Raw genomic sequence first — 27,443 nt, 5'->3', positions numbered from 1 at the left:
AGAGTTATCCCCTTGGGGCAAGGGAACTGAAGCATTTATGCCTCTGCACCCCTCAGTCATCAGTTAAGAACTACTGTTTGGGATATAAATTCCCAGGTACTTCAGGCTCTCCCTGTGTACAGGCTTAGAAGCCTCCAGCAGCCTTACGGAAACCCTTTGACAACACTGCAGATACTAGCTGTCAGGAGTGAAAGCATGCTAAAAACCAGTGTGCACAAATGTGGTAGAGGGATACAAGGGATGGCTGGAAAAAAAATATACATACATACATACATATTGGACCAAAATGGAACTGGCCATGCAGAGCAATATAAAATCTTCAAGTGCCTGCTATGAGTCTCTCCCCAACCACTGCTTTTAACTCTTGGGATTATTTCTTGTGTGGGTCTCACCTCACCCATGAAGCCTGTAGGGATGGGGGACAAACCCCTGAAAATTCCTGATTCTGATCTAGTTCCCAACATGCTTTGCTATGTGCTCACTGAAGAGCATCCCAGAGGGGCCCGCAGTTCACAGAGGAGCTAGGTGGAAGGTCTCACAGACCTTCATTTATACTTGGAAAAAAAGAAATAGACAACAACCATAGCTACTTCTGGCCTTTTGAAAAATAGATTATTTTGCCACTGAACTTCTAGATCCAGGTCTTTAAGACTTTGAATTACAGTTGAAAAGAGAGCAAGGACAGATGCTGAAAGATGATTGTGTGGTTGTGGGAAGTACTGATGTCAGAGTCAGAAAAACAAAGTTTCTGCTGTTGTAGTTTCTGATTGTATGATGTGGGGCAAGTCACTTTACTTATAGACATAGGACAAAACCAAAGTTTTTAAAAGTTGATGTTAAAGCAGATACGTGTAAATACTAACATATTTAGCACGTCCTTTCTGCTATATGACAGTTTCTGTAATAATCAGTGATAATTTTCTTGATTTGTTCCTTAGTTTTATAACAACTATTTAAAAAAGAACTGATACACATTTTAAATATATTTCATGTATGAACTAAAATTTGTACTCACTGACAAAAAATTATACCTCACAATATATTTTTGAGACATATATCAAAACTGGCACATTATTTCACTGTTTTCAATTTTAAGTACAAGTAAAAACTCTCAGAGGTCACCAAGAATGATGGAATTGAATTAACCTGGGCTCTGCTTCCTCATCTTTACAACTGTGCCCCATCACTGCCTACATCAAATCTGTCTAAACGCAGGGATATGTCATTTCACAAGAGCTGGTGGCACACACTACACCAAAGAGCTCGGACAGTTGTGAAACGTTTGAACTCAACCTCAAAACAAAAGTGCAGAGGAGATACCATGATCACAAAGGTGGTTTTCCCAGAGTGAGTCTTATCCATCGCACTCCCATGTGCTGACCCCTGCGATTTCCCCAAATGTGGGGAACTCAACTGCATAGTTCATGGTAGTGGGGGACTGCATTCTCACTCTCCCATTTTATAAAAAAGAAAAAAGTGGGTCAGGGCCAACTGTATAGCTGGGAGTTCACCAAATTAGCCCTCACAAACAGGGTGATGTTTACCCAAGTATAAGTGATAAACCAATGTGCTAATTCACAGCTATCCTTACCTGTGCAGTGTTAACTGCTATTGTTTAGAACGTTAGACCAACCATATTCTTTTTTTCTTTTTAATATCTTTATTGACTTCAGAGAGAGGAAGGAAGAAGGAGAGAGAGAGAAACATCAATGATGAGTCATTGACGGGCTGCCTCCTGTGCGCCCCCGACTGGGGATGGAGCCCCGCAGCCCGGGCATGTGCCCTGACCGGGAGTCGAAGCTCAACCTCCTGGATCCTAGGTGGATGCTCAGCCACTGAGCTGCGCCGGCCGGGCCAACCATATTCTTTTCAGGGAGGAGTATTTTATCATTGCCATTTATTGGAATGGTCAACGAGTAGTGATAATTAAAAGCAGATCACCTTTCAGTTTATTATTGTATTAAAATTCTCTTCAGTGTCCCCCAGTGTCTGCACTAGGGGCAGGCTTACTTTGCCCAGACAATTCTCCCTCCTGAATCTCTTGCATTTTGCTCTTTAATGGCTAGATGACCACTGACTACCCCACCCCCACCCCTACCCCCACCCCCTCAGGGCCTATCATGGCCCAGGCCTGGCATTCACAGAGGGCCTTACATTTAGAATTTAGCCATATTAACTATCTGAGGCTATTCCTGTAGTCATAGGGATAGACCAACAAGAATGAAGAAGAAATAACTTTATATGCCCTTCTAGTCCCAAGATATAGCTAAATGGATGTTAAGGTCACCAAGAATAATCTGGAGATTGCCAAGGACTTGTTTTAAAGTTTGACTGATAATCCTGACATTTAGAAATAAATAAGATAGGAATATTTAAAATCATGTTTTCTTAAAAAAAAAAATGGAGGAAGATGTCCACTTTACAATTTTTAACTTGTGCCATTACTGAACTGCTATGTGTAAATTAATATTGTGAAAAATTCTGAAATTTTCTTGTGAATAGCTCAAGTATAATGAACTGTACATTCGAGGTGTTTTAAAATGAGTTATTTTATTACATGTAAATGTTAAAATGTGCCATAATTTTTATAACCATTTTGACATTTCTACAAAATGACAAAGTGATAGATGTAGTTGAGCCTGTTTGCATGGCTAGGGTGACCAATCCTCTGGGTTTTCCAGGATGCAGGACTTCAGTGCTAAAACTGGGACAGTCCTGTCTAGGCAAACCAGGATGGTTGGGCCACCCTGCCTAAGCCCTTCAGAGTACAGCACACTCTGATCTCATAGGATGTCTGATTTCTCACCAGCTGAGCCTGGGAGTCTTTTCTAGAGAGGAACAGAAGCTTGTGATTTCCCTTCATGCTCAAACAGGCACTCACGCTAGGAGCATTCAGCCAGAAGCTTGGGTGCCTCCATACACCACTGCCCACTCCTCCCCAAACTGACGTCTCTCTAACTCTAATAGAGCATTTATTGATGACAACAACAACAAATGCAATTATGTATATGCCACAGTAGTGTTTTTTACAAACTGAAAACAAGATGAATGTAGAAATTTTTAAGTTTCTGGCAGAGATTTTTTTTCAAAATCACCTGGAGGCTGCTGCCACACCCAAGTGATGTAAATTCATAAAGCCCTAGGTTTGGCATTCCAGGGCTGAAATTCAAAGTATCCAAGACTGTTGAGGGATATAGACTTTTGAATATGTAATGAAATAAAAGATTTGGAGAGTATATGGTCCAGCTAAAGCTGTACCCCCTGCGAGTTAAATAACTAAAAAATCAATATACAATGTTACTGACAACCAAGCTATTGCACTGTGGAGGTTTTGTGCTGAAACAGATAGTAGTAAAAGAGAATGATGGTGTTTTTCATGCATCATATGTTGCCTTCCAACCAATGGCATGATCTGGGGAATCCATAAATAATGATTTATGGCAGGACCCAAGCCTTGAAATAAAGTCATTTGTGATCAGGTTTGATGAACATCTTTGCCTGTTGTTATTTAAAAAGCAATAAAAGACTTCTAGACCTGAAAGATAATCATCAACATGTTAAAAGAATAAATAGGTTACAGAAACTTCATTAACTGAACCACTTAAATATTGGCCCTTTGCAGCACCAGGAAAATTTAAACTGCAGTGTCAGTCAAAACAAAGGGCACTGTAATTCATGAATGATTGAAAATGGATCACCTGTGTGAAAATGGAGACCCAAATAAGAAAGTCCTCCCCGACAAGGGCGTGGTTTGAGCACTTATATCTGTGTTTGTGGGAAGGGAATTTAGTACAGTAGTCCCCTGTTATCCTCAGGGCATATGTTTCAAGGCCTCCATGGATGCCTGAAACAGCAGATAGTACTGAACCTGATATATACTATTCTTTCCTATACATACATACCTATGATAAAGTTAATTTATAAATTAAGCAAAGTAAAAGATTAACAATAACGAATAGAACAATTATAACAATATACTGTATTAAAGGTTACGTGAATGCGGTCTCTCCCTCTCAAAATATTGCACTGTAGTCACCCTTCTTCTTGCTGTAATGATGTGAGATATGATGCCTCTGTGATGAGATGAAGTGAGGTCACTAATGTAGGCACTGTGACGGAGCGTTAGGCTGTTATAAGGGTTACTTGAACACAAGTATTTTGATACCACAACAGTTCATCTGATAACCGAAACAGCTACTAAGTGACTAATGGGCCGGTAGTGTACACAGTGTGGAAACGCTGGACAAAAGGATGATTCATGTCTCAGGCACAACAGAGCAGGACAGCGAGAGATTTTATCATGCTACTCAGAAGAGAGTGCAATTTAAACTTATGAATCGCTTATTTCTGGAATTTTCCATTTAATATCTTAAGACGTCAGTTGATTGTGGGCAACTGAAACTGCATAAAGTGAAGCCCCAAATAATGGGTGACTACTGTACAAATGTTTTAGAGGGAAATTTGGCCCTATATACACAATTTTAAATATGATGTCCTCTGATTCAACAAGGCCATTTGTAAGAATTTGGTGTGCTGAAATATTGGCACGTTTAAAAAAATATATGAAAAAGGAAAGCTCATTACTAAATATAGTATTTGTGAAAGTGGAAAGTTGACAACCTAGATTCTAGCAAGAGAGTTAAAAATTTTATTGTAGATTCATACTGTGACTACTATGCGGCCATCAGCAAGAAGGAGGTTAATTTACATGCACTGAGTTGGAAGTAAGTCTGGGATCTATTGGGGAGATGATAGCAAGTTGTAGAGCAGCATGCATAGTATAATTTTATTTTATAAAATAAATGTAAAAGAGCAATCTGAATACACATTCACATGTGTGCTCATAAATAATTCAGGAAATACTATATTCACAGCAAACTGTTAAGAATGGTTAATGCTTGGGAGTAAGAGTGCTTCATTTGAATTTTTTAAGATGTATTTACATTACTTTTTGTTTTTTAAGGCAGAGATTCTTTTAAGAACAATGGAGCATGTTGTCAGTTAGGTTCTGACTCCAAAAATCATTGTGTTCTCTCTTGCACTGACCACATCAGAGACCAAAGGCAGTGGTGATTGTATGTAAAAAGATACCATGGATCCTGTAAGTAAAATCAGGTCTCTCTATACCATCCCAAGTACAGGGATTAAAAAAAAAGAGCTATCCTACTGTATTTTTGGCAAAGCTTTCAATTAGGTAACACATTAAAGTCACTTATCAAACAAAGATAATATATTACTTGAAGAATTAAAATTACATATTTGTACCTATTCATATTGTTCTATTTTAAACTTGGAATATAAAGAATGCTTCTTCTCCTTCCCTAAGTTATTTCTCACTTCCTGGGTCTCCCAAGCCTACATCTGTCTCTTTCTAGACACCATTCAATTAAAGTAAATTTTAAGATATTTTAAAAATAGGATGCAGAAGCTGCCTGTTAGTGGTTCTAAAAGAAGTGGTATTTCTGGAAGTTGCCATATGGGCTAGGTAAATGGAGTGAGTCTGGACATACTTGTGGGATCCAACAAGTGACCCAATAATTATTAAGAGACTGAAGAGCAACTATCCAGAGATCAAGGGTAACTCACCAAGATGGCACTTCTGTTCCCACTTATTAACAATGCCTGTCAATCAAGTTAGTAATCTGTGAAAGCAACCAAAGACCTAATGGACAGTATTAAAACTGAAGAGAATTAAGGAGAATTGCTTTGAATAGCAGCTTAATCTTGGAAAACATCATTTGAATTCTTATAAAGGGATTAAAAATAAATTTTTAATTGAGATATAATATACAAAAACAAAAGTACACATTTAATAAGTATACAGCTTGTTAAATTTTCATAAACGCAACACTTCCATGTAATCAGTATCCAAATTAAAAAATACTAAATCAGTATCACAGGAATTCCGGTTTTGTTTTGTTTTTAGTGTCAGGTGACAGTGTATGTGTGGGTCTGCTTCTGGGCTCTCTTGGAAAGGACTGACATGAACATAATATTGAATTCTCCAATCTATGAACATGGTCTATCTCTTACAAAGGGAAACTTTATGATTCAGCAACTTCCTTAAGAAATGCAAGAAAATCAGGAAAAGAGTGACTAAGTTCATCAGTTTCTCTGGGGCTTCTGAGGGTCCCTGCAGGGAGATGTCCTGCTTTACCATATCCTCCAAAAAATATATTTTTTACCGATCTGACAAAAAACTTGGTATAATTTTGATTCATTCACACCAGACAGCTATTGTGCTGGCTGTTGTCATTTTTTAATTGGACAATCTATGGAAAAAGAAGTCACTGCCTCTGACTAAATAGTCAGGTATTGCATGTTTTAAAAATTCTTGTCACATACCAATTGAAAATCGCTGCTGTAACCTAATCCCCACCTTGCTTCCTCCCACCTCCATATAATCTTCCTTAGTTCCCTCCTTAATCTCAAAGCATAAAAGCAGCTGCAAAACTGTTATTCTCCAGAGCATTTGAGATCTTGTTCCCCAACAATGGTGTCAGTTTGACTCAGATAAACTCTTATAAAAATTCTCTACAGGTTTGGACATTTCTTACATCAACAGGTTGAAATCGAAGGACAGTAAGCAGTAACTCAAAGCCTTATGAAAAAATATAAATCTCAAGTAAAAGTACTACATGGGTAAATGTAAAAGCTAGTATTATTGTATTTTTGGTTTCTAACTCCACTTTTTATATCCTACATGATTAAAAGACAAAAGTAAAAACAATCATTATAAGTCTATGTAAGTGGGTGCATGTTCAATGTATAAAGATGTAATTTGTGAAAATAACAACCTAAAGGGGGAAATGGAGCTGTAGAGGAGAAAAGTTTTGCATGTTATTGAAATTAAGTTGGACTCAATTCAAACAAGACTGCTATAAATTTAGGGTATTATAATCCCATGGTAACTATTAAGAAAATATCTAAAAATTATACACAAAAGGAAATGAAAGGGAATCAAATGGTACATTACAGAAAAATTAGTTAATCACAAAAGAAGGCAATAATAAAGAAAATGAGGGATAAAGGTATAGGACATCAGAAAACAAATAGCAAAGAGCAGAATTAAGTTCTTCCTTATCAGTAGTTACTTTAAATGTAAATGGATTAAACTGCCCATCAAAAGGCAGAGATTTGCAGAATGGATTAAAAAAATGATACTACTGTATGTTGTCTACGAGAAAGTCATTTTATCTAAGGACATGCATGGGTTGAAAGCCAAAGAATGTAAAAAAGATATTCCACAAAAATAGTAATCAAAAGAGAACTAGAGTCACTATACTAATAAAACACAGACTTTAAGTCAAAACTTTTAAAAGGAGAAAAAGGACATTATATATTAGTAAAAGGGTCAGTTCATCAAGAATTTATGACAATTATAAACACATACACACCAAATGACAGAGCCCCAAAATATATGAAGGAAACAGTGACAAAATAGAAAGGGGAAATAGACAGTGCTACAATAATAGTTGGAGACTTCAATACCCCACTTGGAATAATGAGTAGAACATCTAAACAAAAGATCAATAGGAAATAGGATAATAATAATAATAATACACTATAGAACAACTAGACCTAATATACATATATAGGACATTCTGCCAACAATAGCAGAACACACATTCCACTCAGGTGCATATGAAACATTTTCTAGGAGAGGTCATCAATATTAGGTCACAGAAAAATCTCAATAAATTGAGAAAGAATGAAAGCATTCAAAGTATACTTTCCAAACACAATGAAAAAAACCAAACCAAACCACACAACTAAAAATCAATAACAAAAGGAAAACTGAAATATTAAAAAATAGGGAGAAATTAAACAACATATCCTTAAACAACCAATGGGTCAAAGAAAAAAATCACAAGGGAAATTACAAAATACTTAGAGACAAAAGAAAATGAAAACACAACATATCAAAATTTATGAATTGTAGTGAAAGCAGTACTAAGAGAAAAAAATAGACCTCAAATCAACAACCTAAATTTATAACTTAAGAAACTAGCAGTATTATTTACAATGGCCAAGATTTGGGAGCAGCCCAAATGACCATCAGTAGATGAGTGAATAAAACAGCTGAGGTACATTTACACCATGGAATACTACTTGGCCAAAAAAAAAGAAAGAAATTTAGCCTTTGTGACAACATGGATGGACCTGGAGAACATTATGCTAAGTGAAATAAGCCAGTCAAAGAAAGACAAGTACCATATGATTTCACTCATATGTGGAATCTAATGAACAAACTGAACTAACAAGCAAAATACAAACAGACTCATAAATAGAGAGCAGGCTGACAGCTGTCAGGGAGGGTGGGGCTAGGGGGGTGGAGGAATTGAGCAAAAAAGAAAAAAAAGAACTCATTGACATGGACAGCAGTGTGGTGATTGTAGGGAGGGGGTAAGGAGGATAGGTAGAGGTAGAAGAGGCTATGGGGGGGATAAATGGTGATGGAAAGAATTTAATTTAATCTAAAAAAGAAAATGAAACCCAAAGCAAGCAGAATGAAGTAAATAATAAAGATAAGAGCACAGATAAGCAAGAGAGAATTATCTATTCTATTCATAGAGATCATCAATGAAATAAGAAGTTGGTTCTTTAAAAAGACCAACAAAATTAACAAATTTTTAGGTAGAATTACTAAGAAAAAAAGGGATAAGACATAAACAAATAAAGCCAGAGGGGAAGGGGGTTGGGAGACTGGGTGAAAAGAAGACTAAGTGAGAGGTGAAGGGATTAAGAAGTACAATTTGGGAGTTACAAAATAGTCACCAGGATGTAAAGTACAGCATAGGGAATATAGTCAATAATACTGTGATAACTATGTATGGTTCCAGGTCGGTACTGGAAATATTGGGTGGAACACTTTGTAAAGTACATGATTGTCTAAACACTATGCTGTACACCTGAAACTAATACAAAATAATATTGAAAGTAAAAAAATAAAATAAAATCAGAAAAGGAAGTAGACATATTGATCTTTCATAAATAAAAAGATCATAAGAGAATACTATGAACAACTGTATGTCAACAAATAAAATAAAAATAACCTAGATGAAATGGACAAACTCCTAGAAACATACAAATTACCAAAACTGACTCAAGAATAAATAGAAAATATCAACAGACCATTAACAAGTGAAAAAATGTAATCCATAATAAAAAAAATTTCCAATAAATAAAAGCCCAGGACAAAGTGGCTTCACTGGTGAATTCTATGAAACACTAAAGAAGAATACCAATTCTTCTCAAACTCTTCCAAAAAAAGAAGAGGAGGAAATACTTCTTAACTCATTCCATAAAGCCACTATTACCTTGATACCAAATCCAGACAAAAATATCACAGGAAATAAAACTACAGACCAATATATACATATAGATATAAAAATTTTCAACAAAATACTAGCAAACTAAATTTAACAGTATATTAAAAAGGACTATACACCATGACAAAGTGGGATTGGCTTCTTTCACTCAGCATAATTCCTTGAAGATTCATCTAAGTTGCTGCATGTATCCATAGTTCATTCCTTTTTAATGCTGAGTAGTATTCCACTGTATGGATGTACCACCGCTTGCTTAACCATTTACCCACTGAATGACGACAGAGTTGTTTCCAATTTTTTTTGTTATTATGAATAAAGTTGTTATGAACATTTATGTCCAGATTTTGTAAAAACATGTTTTTAATTCTCTTGGATAAGTGCCCAAGATTGCAATTCTTGAGTCATACAGTTGTTTCATGTTTAGTTTTATAAGAAAATGACAAACTGTCTTCCAGAAGGACTATGCTATTTTACATCCCACCAGCAATTCATGAATGATTCTATTTTTCTGCATCCTTTGCAGCATGTGGTGTCACTATTTTTAGTCATTCAGATAAGTGTGCAGTGGTATCTCGTGGTGACTTTTTCAATTCCATAATAGCTAATGACATTGAACATCTTTTCATGTGCATTATTTGCCATCTGTCTATCCTGAGGTGAAGTGTCTGTCTTTTGCCCATTTTCTAATTGATTTTTTCTTTCACTGTTGAGTTTTGAGGACTTTTTACATATTCTGTATACTAGTCCTTTGTTAGATCTGTGGTTTACAGACATTTTCTCTAAGTCCGTAGCTTGTCTTTTCATTCTCTTAACAGGGTCTTTCTTAAGGCAAATGTTATTAATTTTGACGAAGTCCAATTAATCATTCTTTTTCTTGTATAGCTCATGCTTTTGGTGTTAAGTCTAAGAACTTTTGCTCAGTCCCAGGTCCTGAAGATTTTCTATTTTTTTCTTGAAGTTTTATATAGTTATATCTGTGATCCATTTTGAGTTAATTTTTGTAAAAGGTGTGAGGTTTAGGTTGAGTTTCTATTTTTTTAACTTATGGATGTCCAATTGTTCTAGCACCATTTCTTTAAAAGGGTATCCTTTCCCCATTGAACTGCTTTTACATTTTGTAAAAAAAAAGAATCAGCTGGGCACATGTGTCTGGATCTATTTCTGGACTTTCTATTCTGTTCCATTGAGCTCTGTGTCTATCCCTCAGCCAATATGACACAGTTTTGATTAGTGGTTATTTGTTTTTAAAGCTCTGCACTAACTCTAATGTGCTGTGAGGACTGAAATCCACTGCTGGAGACAGAAAAAGTATTTCAAGAGATTGACAAGTCCAATGATCTTCTAATCCAGAAAGGTTCAATGAAAAGTGTGTTAGAGTCAAAAGACCTGGGTTTGCAGTCCTATTGCTTCAGGATGTGGCTGGATGACCTGGCCAAACCTTTTAGCCTGAGCCTAGTTTTCTCATCTATGGAGAATGGATGTCAATATCTGTTTAACCTACCCTTAAAGGAAATATAGAGTCTATAAGGTTTAGACTAAAGCCAGTACTCAAATACAAAGGGTTGTTATTTGAGGGATAAAGAAAATGAGATCCCAGGAATTAAGGTCCTTCTAACCTGAGGTCACTTTCTATTTGATTTGGTGGCATCACCACAAAGTGCCACATGCTTTTCAACAACATTTACAGAGCCCATGTTCTTTAGGCACTGTAAAAAGTCCCTGGGACTTATTACAAACATAAAAAGACACGGTCCCTGTCCTTAAAAACCTTTCTTCATAGTATGGACATATTTCATTTTTCAAAGGTTAAGTGAATTCAAATTAAATTTATATTGAGGAATCCTTTAGAATTCCAGGACCTTCCTAGGTGGATGGATTCATGGAGCAATAAATCATTGTTCTGACATCTCTGTAAGTCACCAGCTACATTCTCAGATTTTCACGAGGCTACACACTGACTTTGGTAGACCCACAGGAATGAGGGAGGGTTTTCCTGGACAGAACTAAAAACACTCCAAGGTTCATATGCTTGCAACCACTTTCCAGCTATTCCCATTCTCGTTCCAGGATTTCTTTGCCACCTATTTATTAAAACAAAACAAAAACACCCCATGGGAAAACAAAACACCCATGGAGTCAATTCAGAATTCTGTATAGTGAATAAAAAATGCATTTTGTTTACCTTAAGTGGGGCAGAACCTGTTGAAAGAGGGCACTTCCAAGGGTCATCTTGCCTCTTCTGTGTGCTCCCAGGTCTCATTTTACAAACAGATTTCAGCCCAGGTCTGTCTGCAATGAGCTTCGTACGGAGCAGCTTTAACAGTCAGAGAAAGACTAGATGTGCAACGTTCCTGTAGACAGCCTGTAATGAAGAAAATCTCACTTGGAGAACAAAGGCTGTTGTTTTGAAACACTTTAAATATTATTACATTCTATTTGGTACATTTGGAATTTTACGTATGAAAGTAAAACAAAACACACAATAGCAAAACAAGCTTCAGCGCAACAAAATCAGAATCCAGTTCCTAGACTCACAGCTAGAGAGATGCTCTCAAGTAACTGCCAGGTACCATTTGGTCATTGGTGAGGCTCTGCTGCCCCCAGGTGGCTGAAGCCTTTCTCTGACAAAGCCACAGGTTCTCTGGTGCTGTTAAGTGTTATGGTGATTTTTAGAATGATGGAGTAGATGGATGGATAGGGAGATGAGTGGATTCACTTATTTGTCCATTCAGTTAACAAATATAGAATTTAAACTATTTTTCCAGGCATTGTCACAAGTGCTGTTAGGAAGTGACATTTGTGACATGACATTTGAAAACTGCTATGGATCAGAGCTACCCTGTGCATTGGTCCCAAGAAAATAGTGGGAACAGTGGCAAGTGACCTATGATGACAAGAGCAGGAATTCCCAAACATGCTTATTCCCCCAGAGGGACACATATATCTCATAGCCTATTAATTCAAACCCACTGGGCCCGGCTGGGCGTGGCTCAGTGGTTGAGCGTCGACCTAGGATCCAGGCGATCGGGGTTTGATTCCCGGTCAGGGCACATGCCCGGTTGCGGGCTCCAGCTGATCAATGACTCTCTCATCATTGATGTTTCTATCTCTCTCTCTCCCTCTCCTTTCCTCTCTCTCAAATCAATAAAGATATATTTTAAAAAAACACAACAAAACCCATTGGGAGAAAGAATATGAAGCAGGTAAATGTGAGTTTTAGATATACACTAAAAGAAATATTGGGGGATCTGTATGCAAACTGCAACCCCCCTTTTCTGCTCCCAGAAACTTTACCCTGGATCAGGGAAACAGACCTTAGATCATCTTAAATCTGCCCCTAACCTATGATTTATGCTCTCCTGTTCTCCAGGTTCCTTGGCTTTTGATACTCAAAGCTAAGCATGTCCACTAAAAACACAAACAAAACAAATAAAACTTTTCACCTAAACAGCACTCTTACTAAAGTGCTTTGACTTTTAAATGCACCATGAATTAAAAAAAAAAAAATCCAGCCCCTTTTTTAATGTCTCTGTTCAAGATTTTAGCTGTCTTTCCCTAAGGCAAGTGCATAAGGTGATCACTGATATCTCAGTGGTGGAATGAAAGGTAAGGGACAAGTAAGCTCAAGGAGGGTGAACCTCAGTTAATCTCTCAAATATGATCCACTACAGTGTGTGTCTCAGGACATATCTCCCCTTAATTTATATCATATGATTTATGTCATAGTATTTATAGTATGTTAAGGCTTTTGTTACATGTTCCAGACTGCTTTCCAAATAGTTGTAACTGTTCGGTTCTAGAAGGCTGCTCTGTTTGGATTAAGCCCTGGTTAAGCACATTAAAGACTCCTACCCTAACCTTGAAAAAGTTGTCTTCCCTAGCTATCGCCATTTCCTCACCTCTCAGTCGTCCCTCAGCTCACTGTGGTCTGGCTTCTTTCTGCTGAAACCACTCCACTGAAACTGTTTCTGCCAAGGATCTTGTTGCTAAATCTAAGTCCTCCTCTCATGTGACTTCTCAGAAGCATTTGCCAGTTTTGTGCTCCTCCCCCTCTATGAAGCTTCTGTTATCTCCTGGTTTCCCACTTCCCATTTTCAGTCTCCTTTGCAGGCCCATCCTCCCCTTTCTAGCCTACTCAGGGGTCTATCTAAGGCCCAATGACCTTCTCACTCTAAAGACTCTCCTTAGGCGATCTCATGCACCCCCGCCTCTAGTGGCTGGTGCCTCCTAAACCTCCTTCTCCATCTCAGCTCTTTCCAGGGCCCTATATCCATCTGCTCCTACACTGGCCATTCCAGCAGGTCGAAGCCCTTCTCAGTAGAGCAATGTTGAAACTAAACTTATCATCCTCCATCCCCTCCGCCCCTGTATCACCCATCTCATACCACATGAAACGGTACCCAAGCCAGAACTATGAGCACCATCTTCTTCTCCCTCATTCCTCACATTCAGTTTCCCAGCCTGGTTGATTCTGGCTCTAAATGTCTGTCAAATCTGCCCACATGTCCCGCGCCCTCTGGCACCATGAGCCCAGGCCCCTATTAATCCGTGCCTCTATTACTGGAACAGCCTTCTCATTTGGCTCCCTGCCTCTAGTCTGGCTTCCCTCCAACCCATTCTTTATGCTACAGGGAATGAGCCATCGGAAGTGCAAGTCTGATGACACATTTCCCAGCTCAAAACCTTGCAGTATGTCCACAATGCCTCAGAATAAAATCTAAGTCCCTTGCTTCTTGAGGCAGTGATTACAGGTGAATTTTAAGAAATTATCATACAGTAAAATTGATTCTTTGTAGTGTAAGGTTCTATGAATTTTAAGACATGTTTCGTTAGATTCTGTGGCCACCACAACTATCCATCACCCTCACAAAACTCCTTTATGCTCTTTCTTTATACTCATGCCCTCGCTCATCCTTAATCCCTGACAACCAACCACTGGTCTATTCTCCATAGCTACAGGTTTGTCTTTTCAAATGAAAAACAAAACAAAACAAAAGCCCTGCGGGTTGGCTCAGCGGTACAGCATGGACCTAAGATCCAGGCGACCTCCGTTCCATTCCCGGTCAGGTTGCGGGCTCAGCCGCCAGTAGGGGGCGTGCAGGAGGCGGCCGGTCAATGACTCAGCATTGATGTTTCTCTCTCTCTCCCTCTCCCTTCCTCTCTCTTAAATCAATAGAGACATATTTTTTAAAAACAACACAAAACAGGAATGTAACCTTTTGAAAAAGTAAAACAAAACCCGAACCCCTTAAAGTGGCTTTAATGCCTCTGCCTCCCTCACCTCCCTCAACAACTGCGCCCCGCCTCTTGCAATTACAGTGAACTATTTTCAGTTCTTGGGGAGCGCCAAGCTCTCCTCCAACTAGGCAACGTCCTCCCAGCTCTCTTGGAGAGGGGGGCACACAGAGGTGTGCTCCACAGTGCCTAGCGCTTCCTCCATCACAACCCCCCCCCCCCCCCGTTGTTGTAACGGCCAGGTTACCTGCCTCTTCCCACAGACAGTTCCTTACGCTCTGGGACAGCGCTTTGGGCACAGTTATAGGCCCAGCTCCCCTGAATGGGCCGAGGCCTGCCGCTCCCAATCGGCCGGAGCACCTGCACTCAGGGCGTCGGGACGTCGGGGCGTCAGGGCTTCAGGGTGTCGGGGCGTCAGGGCGTCGAGGCTTGCACTGCGCACAAAGCTCCGGGGGCATAAGAGAGCATGCGCAACAGGGCGGGGCGCGGCGGGCGTGGTCGCCCCGCCCCTGCACGCGGCCCCAGGAGGGGGCGGGCCTCGGCCGCTCGCGCTCCCCGCCCGGACACTGTCTGCGCATGCGCGCTGGGGACGACGGTTGCAGGGCGCCCAGGGCCCTGAGTCAGGATCTTCGGCCGCCGGGACCCTCCCCTTTGGCCCTGAAGTACCCGTCCCGGTGGCCCCAGGACGTTCCCATCGCATGGCGGAGTGGTGCGGACGATGCCCATGGAGTCCTTAGTCCTTCTATTTGCGCTGTTGACTTGGCCTTCGTTCGTGCCGGCGTATCCGAGTGAGTGACCGGCCTGAGGTAGCAACGACCCGGGGGACACTCCTAGGGGAACTCCGGGTTCCGGGGCCGCCGGAGTTTCGGCTCTTCTGTGCCTGGGTCCCACACTCCTCCCACACGCCACTGTCCAGGGTCCTGGCCTCCAACGCCGACGTTTGTCCTCTTCTACTCGCGGCCTCCTCCTCTCCGACCTGCGCGCTGCAGGGCTGGCCTGGCAACGCGGTGATGCGGACAGTGGGTCCCAGACTGACGGGGCGCTCCGGACGGGGCATGTGGGGCTCGCGGGTGTGACCTTGCCTCGGCGGAGAGGGTCCTTGATGGTCCGTGTCCCCCCGCCCCTCCCCCGTCTGAGAGTCACTGTCCGTGTGATAAGCAGGGGGGTGGGGCGGGCAAACTGCGGCCAGCGGGCCAAGGTGGCCTGTTTCTGGCGGCTGGACGGCTAAGAATGGTTTTTACATTTTTAAGTGTGAATATGAAATATGACCTTTAGTGACATGTGAAGAAGTATGAAATTCCAATTTCATTGTTCATAAATAAAGTTTTATTGGAATACAGCCCTACTCATTCCTCTATGTATTGTCCATGGCTGCTTTCCCTTGTCATAACAGCGGAGTTAGTTGCCACAGTGACAGTATGGCCTGCAAAGCCTAAAATATTTACTATCTGGCCCTTTACAGAAAAAGTTTAACCCCTGTGGTAAAGCATGGAGAACATGTGGGTAGTGGGCAGCGGTCTGGGACACTCACTGACCCCCTGTGCACTACTACAGAGCATCCTCGGGAGCACCGAATTAGAAACCTTTGTTAATTATGACTTTCGAACTGTCCTTCCTCAATAGCGGAAAATTAATAAGGTGGTCACCTTGAGGTATTTAAGTAGTGAAGTTCAGCGTCTGAGAGCTGATATTCCAGATACGACTTTCGGCTTATCCGCCTAGTCTAACTATAGTTCATCATAGCATTTGTAATGTTAGGGTTTGGTTTAACCAAATAAAATTTAATAGGTAGGTGTAAAGCACTAAAATTCATGCTAGTTATGCATGACTACATTTCAGAATTGTTAAAAGGTCTTAGTTAGAAATTATACTTTAAAAATGAAAATACAACATAACCTAAATCATGGATTAGTAGCTGCAAAAGTTCTGGATAAAGCGCCTTAAATAAGTTAATCCATTAAATACTAGTATTTATGATTGTTGGTTGTTTTAAACAAAAATCTTTGTAAAAAATGTTCTTTGCCATAAATGAACAGAACATGCTGAAGATGATATTATTTTTTCTTGAAGTCTGATGGTCATTATTACTAATACCAGTTATTGCATTTTGGTAGTTGTAGATTAGTAGGTCCCAACTGACTAACATATATGGAGAGTTTAGGTGACATTGATACATATAGTACACTCTGGGATTGCTGAAATGTTAAAGGGATTTCTTTAAGAAGAAGAAAGAAAAAAGGAACATTAATATAAATAATAAAATGGCAATAGATACTACCTATCAATAATCACTTTAAATGTAAATGTATTAAATGCTCCAATAAAATGACATAGGTTAACTGAATGGATAAGAAAACAAGACCCATATATAGGGTATCCCAAAAAAACGTATACACACACTTTGAATAATTATAAAGGCAGTGTTTATTAAAATACATTTCATTTCCAAAATTGAGCTATCAGCTGTTACAGTGTGTATACATTTTTGGGGACACCCTGTATATGCTGTCTATAAGACAAAATAAAAAAGGAAACAGCAGCCTTAAATGACACATTAGGCCAGATAGATTTAATTGATATTTTAGAGCATTTTACCAAAATAGCAGAATATACATTCTTTTCAAGTGCACATGGAACATTTTTTAGGATAGACCACATGTTAAGCCACAAAACAAATTTCAATAAATTTAGGAAAATTGAAATAATAGCAAGCATCTTCTCCAACCACAATGGTATGAAACTAGAAATCAACAACAACAAAAAGCCACAAAATACTGAAAAACACACAAACACATGGAGGCTAAATAACATGTTACTAAACAATAAATGGGTTAACAATGAGATCAAGGAAGAAATGAAAAGATACCTTATGACAAATGAAAATGAAACACAACTACCTAAAAACCTATGGGACACAGCAAAAGCAGTCCTAAGAGGGAAATTCATAGTAATACAGGCCTACCTCAAGAAACAAGAAAAACCTCAAGCAATCTAACCTTAGACCTAAAGGATTTAGAAAAGAAACAATGAACAAATTCCAAAGTGCATAGAAGGAAGGTCAGAGCAGAAATAAAATAGGGTCTTAAAAAAATATACAAAAGATCAATGAAATCAGGAGCTGATTCTTTGAAAAGATAAACAAGATTAATAAGCCTTTAACCAGACTCATCAAGAAAAAGACTGGAAGGACCCAAATAAACAAAATCAGAAATGAAAGAGGAGAAGTAACAACTGACATTACAGGACAAAAAGGGGGGAGGAGGGATAAAATACTGAAGTACATGCTACAATATAGGTGACCTTAAAAACATGCTAAGTAGAAGAAGCCAGTCACAAAAGAACACATTTTGTGTGATTTCATTTATATGTGATGTATAGAATAGGCAAATCCATAAAGACAGAAGGTAGATTAGTGGTTGCTTAGATTGAGGGATAGGGGCAATTAGGAATGGATTTATTTTGGGGGTGATGAAACTCTTCTAAACTTTTAGAACCTAGATCTTCAGACAAATCTAGTATCTTCCCACTCTCATATTGCCTCACTAAACTTTTCATTACCACTTCTTTAAAATTTAGAAATATGCATTCAATTTTGATTAAACTTCATCTGGTCTTTCTAAGTTGTAACAGAAGAGTTAAGGAAGAGAGGCAAAACGTATAAATATATAGTAGTTTTGGATTATTTTGTGCTTGCCAAACAGCCAAATAAAAAGTGCCTCCTGAACAAAAACTTTGTTACTACTGTATTTCATTTTGCCTGCGGGGTGGGGTTGAGGGTGGGGTGGGGGTGGTTCAGGTAGATGTTATGCATTAGAATTTGCTAAAACATGACTTACTTCCTTGAATTAAATCAATTTGTATCCATGACAGTGGCAAAAACCTGTTCAAAATTACATTCAATACAAAGTTCCAACACTTAAAATTTCAAACTCCTGACTAGGAGTAGGGAAGTTGAGCAGAATTTCAGAATATCTTATTCAGTAGTCTTTTTTGTTTTCCACATTGGAAATGAGAGGATTCACTACTCAGATGCTGCAAAATACCAGTACAAATAGAACTGTCATTTTTGTTGTAAAAGTGAAATGTTGACGTTTTAGAGAGGAATCTGCAAACTTTTATAAAGGGCCAGGTACTAAGTATTTTCAGCTTCTCAGGCCATGTGGTCTCTGTTGTAACTACTCAACTCTACTGTTGGAGCATAAACAAATGGGCAAGACTGGTTGGTTCCAATAAAACTATATTTACAAAAACAGTTGGATGAAGATGACCCACAGGCTATAGTTAGATCTTTTTTGGGTTAAAGGCAGTAGTATACTGGTAAATGTTTAACTAGCTTTTTGGAAAGAAGGGTAAGCCCTGATTTATAGCATTTGCCCCATCATTGCTGGTTTCAAGCCACTTACTTGACATCACTGAACAGGGAGGTAGAAAGAGATATACAGTAGCACAGCATTCTAGTGTTTCTACCATACAGATACCCTAGATATAAGTATCCTCAAGAACTAAGATAATAGTAAAATGAAATAAAATAAGAAAGTGATGAGTTTTGAATATTTATTACTTTTATTTTCAATACAATTTATTAAAATGCAAATTCAGATAATTTTTAATGATGTCTATGTTTAATATCTGGCTCACAAAGTTCTTAAAATTTAACAGTTGGCTCTGGTGAGCCAGTGTGAACCTAATTAAGCACACCACTATCGGAGGACATAAGAATTTTTTCATTGCTTTTCAGAGAGAGTGGAAGGGGGGGAGAGAGAGAGAGAAACATCAATGTGAGAGAGACACATTGATTGGTTGCTTTCCCGCACGCACCCCAACCAGGGCTGGGGATCGAGCCTACGCCTGAGGTACGCGCCCTTGGCTGGAATCAAACCTGGAACCCTTCAGTCCGAGGGCTGACGCTCTAACCACTGAATGAACTGGCTAGGGTACGACTTTTGTTTTAATATGTTACCTACTGAATCATCAGTTATATGGGAGAGCATTCGCAAAAAGAATTGTGTTAATATGCAACTTTTGCACTAATCTTGCTCATTTTAATAAGAATCTGAGAAAATAATTTTGTTCTTTTAAGTGAGAGTTGACTGTCAGATATGCTTTATTTCTTGGTGCTTTATTTTAACTTCTAAGTGGTAGCATATGAAGTAAATATGGGTCAGTAGATTTTGTCAATATATCACATATAATAATAAATGTTATTTATTGTTTGATATTTTTTCCCCTTAAGAAATAACTGTGACACCTGACGAAGAAAAAAACTTGAATCATTATGTACAAGTTTTACAGAAGCTAGTACTAAGTGTTCCCACTAAGAAGTCAGGCCATCAGAAAATTTCAAAGACTCCACATAGTGTTCATTCTGTGAGACCGCAGGCATCACAACTTAAGGAGTTAATTTCACCTGGCAAAGTTTCAACTGAGAATGGTATTTTAAGTTACCCTTTCAGTAATAAAGCTACACCTTTACCTACTAGAGACTTCCAACCGGCACAAGTGGAGGAAAGATATACTAAAAGTACACCATTCTGGTCAATTAAACCAAACAATGTTTCTGTTGTTTTACGTACAAAAGAACCTTATATTGAAAAAGAAGAGCCAGAGCCAGAACTAGAGTCCGAGTTACTGCCAGAGCCACGAACAGGGGCAGCAATGTTATGGCCAAATGTTACTGAATTACCTCCAAGTCCTTCAAGTAGGAGCACTTACTGGGAAACCTCCACAGAAATAGAAGATGTTCCTCAGCTCTCAGGCGAATATGATACAGCATTATTTGAAAATAACCCACTAATTGTGAGTAAAGAAATTTTGGACAAAATATCAAATCTTCGTTCGGAAGTGCAACATGTACCTCTTACTGAGAGCCTGAGGCCAGAATATAGAAAGGACATTCAAGCCTCTAGAGAGCACCTAAGACGAAGCCTTGCTATAGCAGAAGCAGCAGAACACAGATTACAAAAAATGTATAAATCTCAGGGATTACCACTAGAACGCAGTGGTTTTAGAATGGATGACATGGAAACTGTTATTACTATGCTGTATAATTCTAGATCTAAGTTATCTCAATATTTAAATATTAAATATGTTCCACTGAATATGAGACAAAAAGCTGCTATAGTAGTCCTTACATTGAAAAGAACATTATGTATAAGTCGACCACAAACTCAAAGCCTTATTAGGAGGTTATTAAATAATAATATAAAAATTTTAAACATACTTGATATCCCATGACAAAGGTGACTTAAGAAAACTGGGCCTTCATTCACAGGAGAAATAAGCATACTAGTGATCCAAAAGTTGTATAAAAATATTTTCTATTGTAGTTCAATGTGCTAGCATCTTTACAAGTCATGTGCTATGAACATTTTTCATACACACTAATATGCCTAAAATTTAAAATAAAATTTTGGTTCAGGAGTTTGTAGTTTTCTTTCATTAATTGATTTAAAAAATTATGAAGATCTAATCTTTAAAATGTTTAAACTTTGATGTTACTTGAATAAGTTAGTTAAATTCACCCATTTAATAAGAGTTAAGAGACTGTGCAATCTATATATGTAGCTTGTTTTAAATGATTGCATATAAATGTACATTTTTAGGATATATGGTCTGTATTACTCTTTCAGAGAATCTGAGTTTTCTGTCTGAATAGCATAGAGAAGTAGAGCTTGTTTCAAAACTACTTTTATTTGGATATATTTGTGCCTTCTTTGAAAGGTGGATGATATATTAAGATATCTCTTTTCCTTTGTTGGTAAGTACTTTTGGAGCATCAGTGAGGAACTGGTAGTGAAGTCATTCTCATTTATTCCTCCTTTTGTTTATTTACATATGTGTAACATTGAAGCTTTGCAAATCTTTTATTTGGGAGTATGATTAACGTCATTAAAGTTAACTGTGTGATATTATAATTATGGTACAGGTAATTCTGTTTCATGATTTGACCAATATTTAAATTTATTTATGTATCCATTCGTCAATCCAGTCATTTACAGTTTAATAAAGATGTATTGACCCTTTACTATGTACAAGGCAAAATGGTAGGTTTTGGGGATACAATAATAAGATCTAGTTTCTTCTTTCTTTGAGATTATATTATAGTAGAAAATACAGACACTAAACAAATAACTTTAACATTTAAATGTCAGTTGTGACAAGTTATTATGAAGGTATGAGAAAGTTGACCTCACCTAGACCAAGAATAATGGGAAAGTTACCCTGAGAAGGTAGCATTTAGGTGAGAGCTAACGATGAGGGTGTGGGGAAGGGGAGAGGAGGGGGTGTTCCAGGCAGAGGGAACAGTATGTGTGAATGCTCTGAGTTGAGAGTGAGTATGGCAAATTCAGGATGTTGCTGGCATATAGAGAAGGGCAAGGGGCTGCATCTCCAGATGGAGCCAGTGAGGGCACAAGGTCAGAAAGGCCTTTCACTGCATATTGAAGGTTTTAGCCTTTATCCTATGATCAAAAAGTCATTTGTGGATTTTAAGCAAAGGATGGGTGTGATGGGTATGATTAAATGGGTTTTTAAAAAATACCATTGTGGCTCCAGGTTTGGAGGAAAGTAAAAATAGAAGTACACTATACACAGGCCAAATTTAGCTTGGAATAAATGGAAAGAAGTGGCCATAAAGAGGTGGAATCAGCAGAATTTGATAACAGAATGGGTAGGGGACTGAGGGAGTAGTAGGGATCAAAAATAATTGCCACACAATCAGATATATTACAAAAAGGACTACATGGTTTTTGTTTTATAATAGCACTCTTTACTATTTACTGTTGCTCATTTTTAAAAATAATTTTACTATGGAAAATTTCAAACATGTGCAAAAGTAAACAGATTAATATAATAAACCCATGTACCCACTACCCAGTTTCAACAATTATTTACTAATGACCAGTCTTGTTTCTCTAAATCCCTACCCTTTCCCTCTTTTCTATTTTAATGTCGAAATAAATCTCAGACACTTTTTCATTTCATCTGTAAATATAACAGTGTGACATGCTATAAGCTTTATTAAAGCCACTACTACAATATCACCACACATAAAAATTTTATAACTCTTTAATATCATCACATATTCAGTCAATGTTAAAATTTCCAATTGTCTAATAATTTTTAAATTTAGAATTTGTATGAATCAAGATCCAAATAAAGTTCATACATGAGATTGGTTGATTTGACTCATAAGTCTCCTTTAATCTAAAGATTTTTTTCCAACTCTTTTCTCCTTGAAATCTATTTATCAAAGAAATTTGTCATTTGACCTATGGTTTTATACCGTATGGATTTTGCCGATTGTATCCCCTTAATGCCACTTAATGTATGTTTTCCTGTCCTATTTTCTGTAAATTGGTAGTTGGATCTAGAAACTATGTCAGACTCAGGTTTGCCTTTCTTTTTTCTTTTTCTTTCTTTTTTCTTTTTTTGTGAAGATAGTATATTTTACACATGGTTGTGTCTCCTTTTGTAATTTTAGCAGCCTTTGATAATCATTACCTAGATAGATTAATTGATCAGGTATTACAAAATGGAAATAGTGTTCCTTCCTTTATTAGCTGGAATATGTCTATAATAGAGAAACTTCTCTATTATTTGATTTCCAGTAATCCGGTGTGTATTGGAAATACATCAGATGCTTAAATATTTCTTTGTTTAACAATTTTCAAAATAATTAGTTCATAAATCCTCCAATTGTGACCTATTTTTAAAATATCAGATCTTTGGTCTTTTCAAGCAGTTGCAGGCTTAAAAAAAAATTGATCAGAAACTATAGAGTTTTCTTTCCTCCCCCATAGTTTCCTCTGTTATTTACATTTTGTATAAGTATGGTACATTTGTTATCATTGATGAACAATGTTGACACATTATTATTAACTGAAGTCCCTAGTTTATATTATGGTTTACTCTTTGTGTTGTATAGTCTATGGTTTTTGACAAACTTATATCCAAAATGAAAGGATCATACAAATAGTTTCAGGATCCCAAAAATCCCCTTTGTTCCACCTGTTTCTCTCTTCATCTTCCCCCACCCCTCCAACCCTTGGCAACACTGATATTTTTACAGCCTCTATACATTTGCCTCTTCCAGATTGTCATACAGCATAGTTGGAAGCACATAATGTATAGATTTTTCAAATTGACTTACTTCACTTAGCAATATGTATTTAAGATCCCTCCATCTTTTCGTTGCTTGGCAGCTCATTTCTTTTAGTGCTAAATAGTATTACATTGTATGGATATGCCACCATTTATTCAGCTTGTTGAAGGACATCTTGGTTCTTCCAAGATTTGGTAATTATGAATAAAGCTGCTATAAACATCTGTGTACAGGTTTTTGTGTAAACATAAGTTTTCAATTGTGCCAGTTTTTCCAGTTTTTTCATACTTTTGAACATGCAATATTTTAGCAAACATTTACATTTTGGCCAATCCAATAGGTGAAAAATGCTATGTAGTCATTGTTTTAATGTATATTTAATTATGAGTGAAGTTGGACTTCTTTTCATACTTACATTTTTATTTCTGGAAATGGTCTATTCATGTTTAGTTCTCTATTGGTTTGCTTTTTATTGGTTATAGAACTTTTTTATAGAATGAAGATTTGGAATTTTGTGTCATATTTTTATAAATATTTGGTCCAGTTTATTATTTGTCTTTCGACTTTTCCAGGTAGAAATTCAAAACATTTATAAATCAAATTGATACATTTTTTTCTTTGGGCGCCTTTATGTTTTGTGTTTTGCCTTTTCTACTCTGAGATTTTACAGTATTCCCCTGTTTTATGCTAGTGTTTTGTTTTATCTTTTTTAAAAAATACACTTTATTTTTTAGAGCAGTTGTAGGCAAATTAAGTAGAAGGTACAGAGATTTCCCATATACAGCCTACCCCTCACATGCATAGCCTCCCCCATTATCAGCATCCCCACCAGAGTGGTGCATTTGTCATAACTAATGAACCTACCTTGAAACATCATTATAATCCAAAGTCAGTAGCTTACATTAGGCTTTGCTTTTGGTGGTGCACAGCCTGTGAGTCTGGACAAGTGTATCACGACATGTATCTGCCATTATGGTATCACTGACCTAAAATTCCTCTGTGCTCTGCTTATTTATCCCTCCTTCCCCTCTAAACACTGGCAATCACTGATATTTTCACTGTCTCCATAGTTTTGCCTTTTCCAGAATGTCATTAGGTGGAATCATACAGTATGTAACCTTTTCACATTGGCTTTTATCGTAGTAATATGCATTTAAGTGTTTCCTCCTCGTCTGCTCATGGCTAGATAGCTCATTTGGTTTTAGCTCTGAATAATATTCCATTGTCTGAATGTACCACAGTTTATACATTTGCCCACTAAATGATATTTTGTTTGCTTCTAAGTTTGGGCAATTATTAATAAAGCTTTTATAAACATTTATATTCAGGTGTTTGTGTGAACGTAAGTTTTCAGTTCCTTTGGGTAAATACTATGAACACTGAGGGGGGGGAAAAGATACCTACTAAGAAGGGTTCCTGGTGGCTTGCTGGCCTCAGTTTCTAAAACAGAGCCTAGTAGTCATTTCTGCACAGGGGCTGCTCATGAAAACTGCATTTTACAGAGAAGCCTGCACTGAACTGCCTGTCTCGGCGCTGCATTTCTTCTAGCAGAGTCAGCCTTATACAGGAGTTCCTGGAATCCAGTTTGAACCAGTAGGACTGAGGCTTTCCCCATCCCATCAGAGCTGTGGAGCTTGGGTCATCCAGAGCGTTCTACAGTATGCTGGGTTTTTTTGTGGGGTTTTTTTTTGTTGTTGTTGTTTTAAATATATCTTTATTGATTTCAGAGAGAGGAAGGGAGAAGGAAAGAGAGATAGAAACATCAATGATGAGAGAGTCATTGATCGGCTGCCTCCTGCACTCCCCCAGCTGCGGATCGAGCCCACAACCCGGGCATGTGCCCTGACCGGGAACTGAACGGCGATCTCCTGGATCCTAGGCCCACGCTCAACCGCTGAGCCACGCCCGGCTGGGCTCTACAGCGTGCTGTTTTGACAGCTGTGCTCTATCACAGTTGAACTGTTTTGCACTGAAGAAAGTTTCCTTCTTCACTGCACCCCAAATTGGGGATTCCTGTTGGAGTTGAATTGGCACCAACAACCATCAGTTGACAATACCAAGGAGCACAGTAGCTTGATCTTACATCAAGAGTATGCTTAGTTTTGTAGAAACCATCAAATTAGCTTCCAAAGTAGCTGTACCATTTTGCATTCCCCCCAGCAATGAATGAGATTCTTCCACATCCTCATCAGCATTTGGTTGTCAGTGTTCTGAATTTTTACTATTCTAGTGAGTGTGTAGTGGTCTGGTGGCTGTGACCTACTAATTTTTAATTAAACTTTTATTTTGTGATAATTATAAACACAGGGGTAATATTACAAAGAAATCTATTTAATGTATTTTTCACCCATTTCACCCAGTGGTAATATCTTTTTAAACTATAGTACAATATCACAAGCAAGATATTGATACAAGATACAGAAAGTTTCCATCACCACAAGGAATCCTCAGGGTGCCCTTTTATTGCCACACCCACTTCCCTCCGGCCTTCATCCCTCCCTAACCACTGGTAACCACTATTCTGTTCTTCATTTCCATAATTTTGTCATTTCAAGAATGTTACACAAATAGAATCACACAGTACATAATCTTTTGGGATTGGCTTTTTTCACTCAGCTCAATTGGAGATTGATCAAGGTTGTTGCACGTATCAGTGCGTTCCTTTTTATTGCTGAGGAGTATGTTTACCCATTCACCTCTGGGTTATTTCCAGTTTGGGGCGAATACAAAGAAAGCTATAAACATTCATTTAGAGGTTTTTGTGTGAACATAAGCTTTCATGTCTCGGGATAAATGCCCAGGTGTCAGATTGCTGGGTGGCATGGTAGCTGCATGTTCAGTTTTCTAAGCAGCTGCCCACTGCTTTCCAGAGTGGAAATGGCTGTGCCGTTTCCTACGCGCACCAGCAATATGTTTCTCTGAAACCTCACCAGCATTTGGTGCTATCACTATTATTTATTGTTTATTTATTTTAAAGTATACAATTCAATGCCTTTAATATATTCATAACGTTTTACAACCATCTCAACTATCTACTTCCAGAATTTCATCCTCACAAAATGAACCCCATACCCATTAGCAATCACTCCCCATCCCTCTCCCCCCCAGCCCCGGCAACCACTAATCTGTGTTCTGTCTCTGGATTTGCCTATTCTGGACATTCTATATAGTGTAATAATACCATATTGTATGATCTCTGTGTCGCTCTGCAGTCAGGCAGTCAGCAGTGGCAATAACTGGATTAGCCTTGGTGAAAGGAGCTTATGCTGTTGGTCCAACGCAGGGCCTCACCAATGCCACTATGACCATTCCATTTGCGGGATCACTTTGCAAGCACTGAGGTAGCCGAAGGCAGAGGCTGGCTGACATGCACGGGGTGAATCATCCTGTTCACTGGGTCTATCCATGCCCTACTGAAGCGATACTCTCAGGTGGGCATTGATTGAGGACAAAGTTCCACACACTTATGCCCACCCTGATGGGTCATTTCCCAGAGCTCCTAGTCTCCACTCTTCCTCCTTTCAGATCATTTGTTACTATACAGGCACCCATGTATACCTTTAATTTGGGTCATTACTCGCTCCATACAAAACTGATGACTGTTCTCAAAGCTCTACGCACGGAGAGGGTTCCCCACCACGCAGCGCTGTGCCCTAGGTACACCCGAGTGGGGATGTGCTGCAGCAGCAGTTGGCTCATACCAGCATACCAACCTGACCCATCCATGAATCAGACCCAAGTTTTTCCTCCTTCCTTTATCTGGTGGCACGAAC

General features: G+C 38.4%; 1 protein-coding gene and 1 non-coding gene across 2 annotated transcripts; both read left to right on the top strand.

Moving 5' to 3' along the window:
- The first annotated feature begins 1,297 nt into the window (after positions 1 to 1,297).
- On the top strand, positions 1,298 to 1,459 carry LOC148094093 (U1 spliceosomal RNA). The gene has a single exon (XR_015713674.1). It is a non-coding gene; the product is annotated as a U1 spliceosomal RNA (small nuclear RNA).
- Positions 1,460 to 15,285: 13,826 nt separating this feature from the next.
- On the top strand, positions 15,286 to 20,801 carry SPESP1 (sperm equatorial segment protein 1). Its single transcript, XM_016198237.2, has 2 exons — positions 15,286 to 15,355; positions 19,801 to 20,801. Exons 1-2 carry the CDS (start codon positions 15,286 to 15,288, stop codon positions 20,799 to 20,801), a joined length of 1,071 nt encoding a protein of 356 aa, XP_016053723.2.
- Positions 20,802 to 27,443: the final 6,642 nt, after the last annotated feature.

This window comes from Miniopterus natalensis, chromosome 1, assembly GCF_054644295.1.
Source record: "Miniopterus natalensis isolate mMinNat1 chromosome 1, mMinNat1.hap1, whole genome shotgun sequence".
NCBI classification, from domain to species: Eukaryota; Metazoa; Chordata; class Mammalia; order Chiroptera; family Miniopteridae; genus Miniopterus; species Miniopterus natalensis.
Note: the sequence above shows the minus strand (reverse complement) of the source record. Positions and strands in the feature narration are given on the sequence as shown.

Coding starts and splice junctions, on each gene's coding strand:
- SPESP1 (XM_016198237.2), top strand. CDS start 15,286: ATGCCCATGGAGTCCTTAGTCCTTCTATTTGCGCTGTTGACTTGGCCT. Junction 15,356..19,800: donor GTTCGTGCCGGCGTATCCGA/GTGAGTGACCGG, acceptor TTTCCCCTTAAG/AAATAACTGTGACACCTGAC.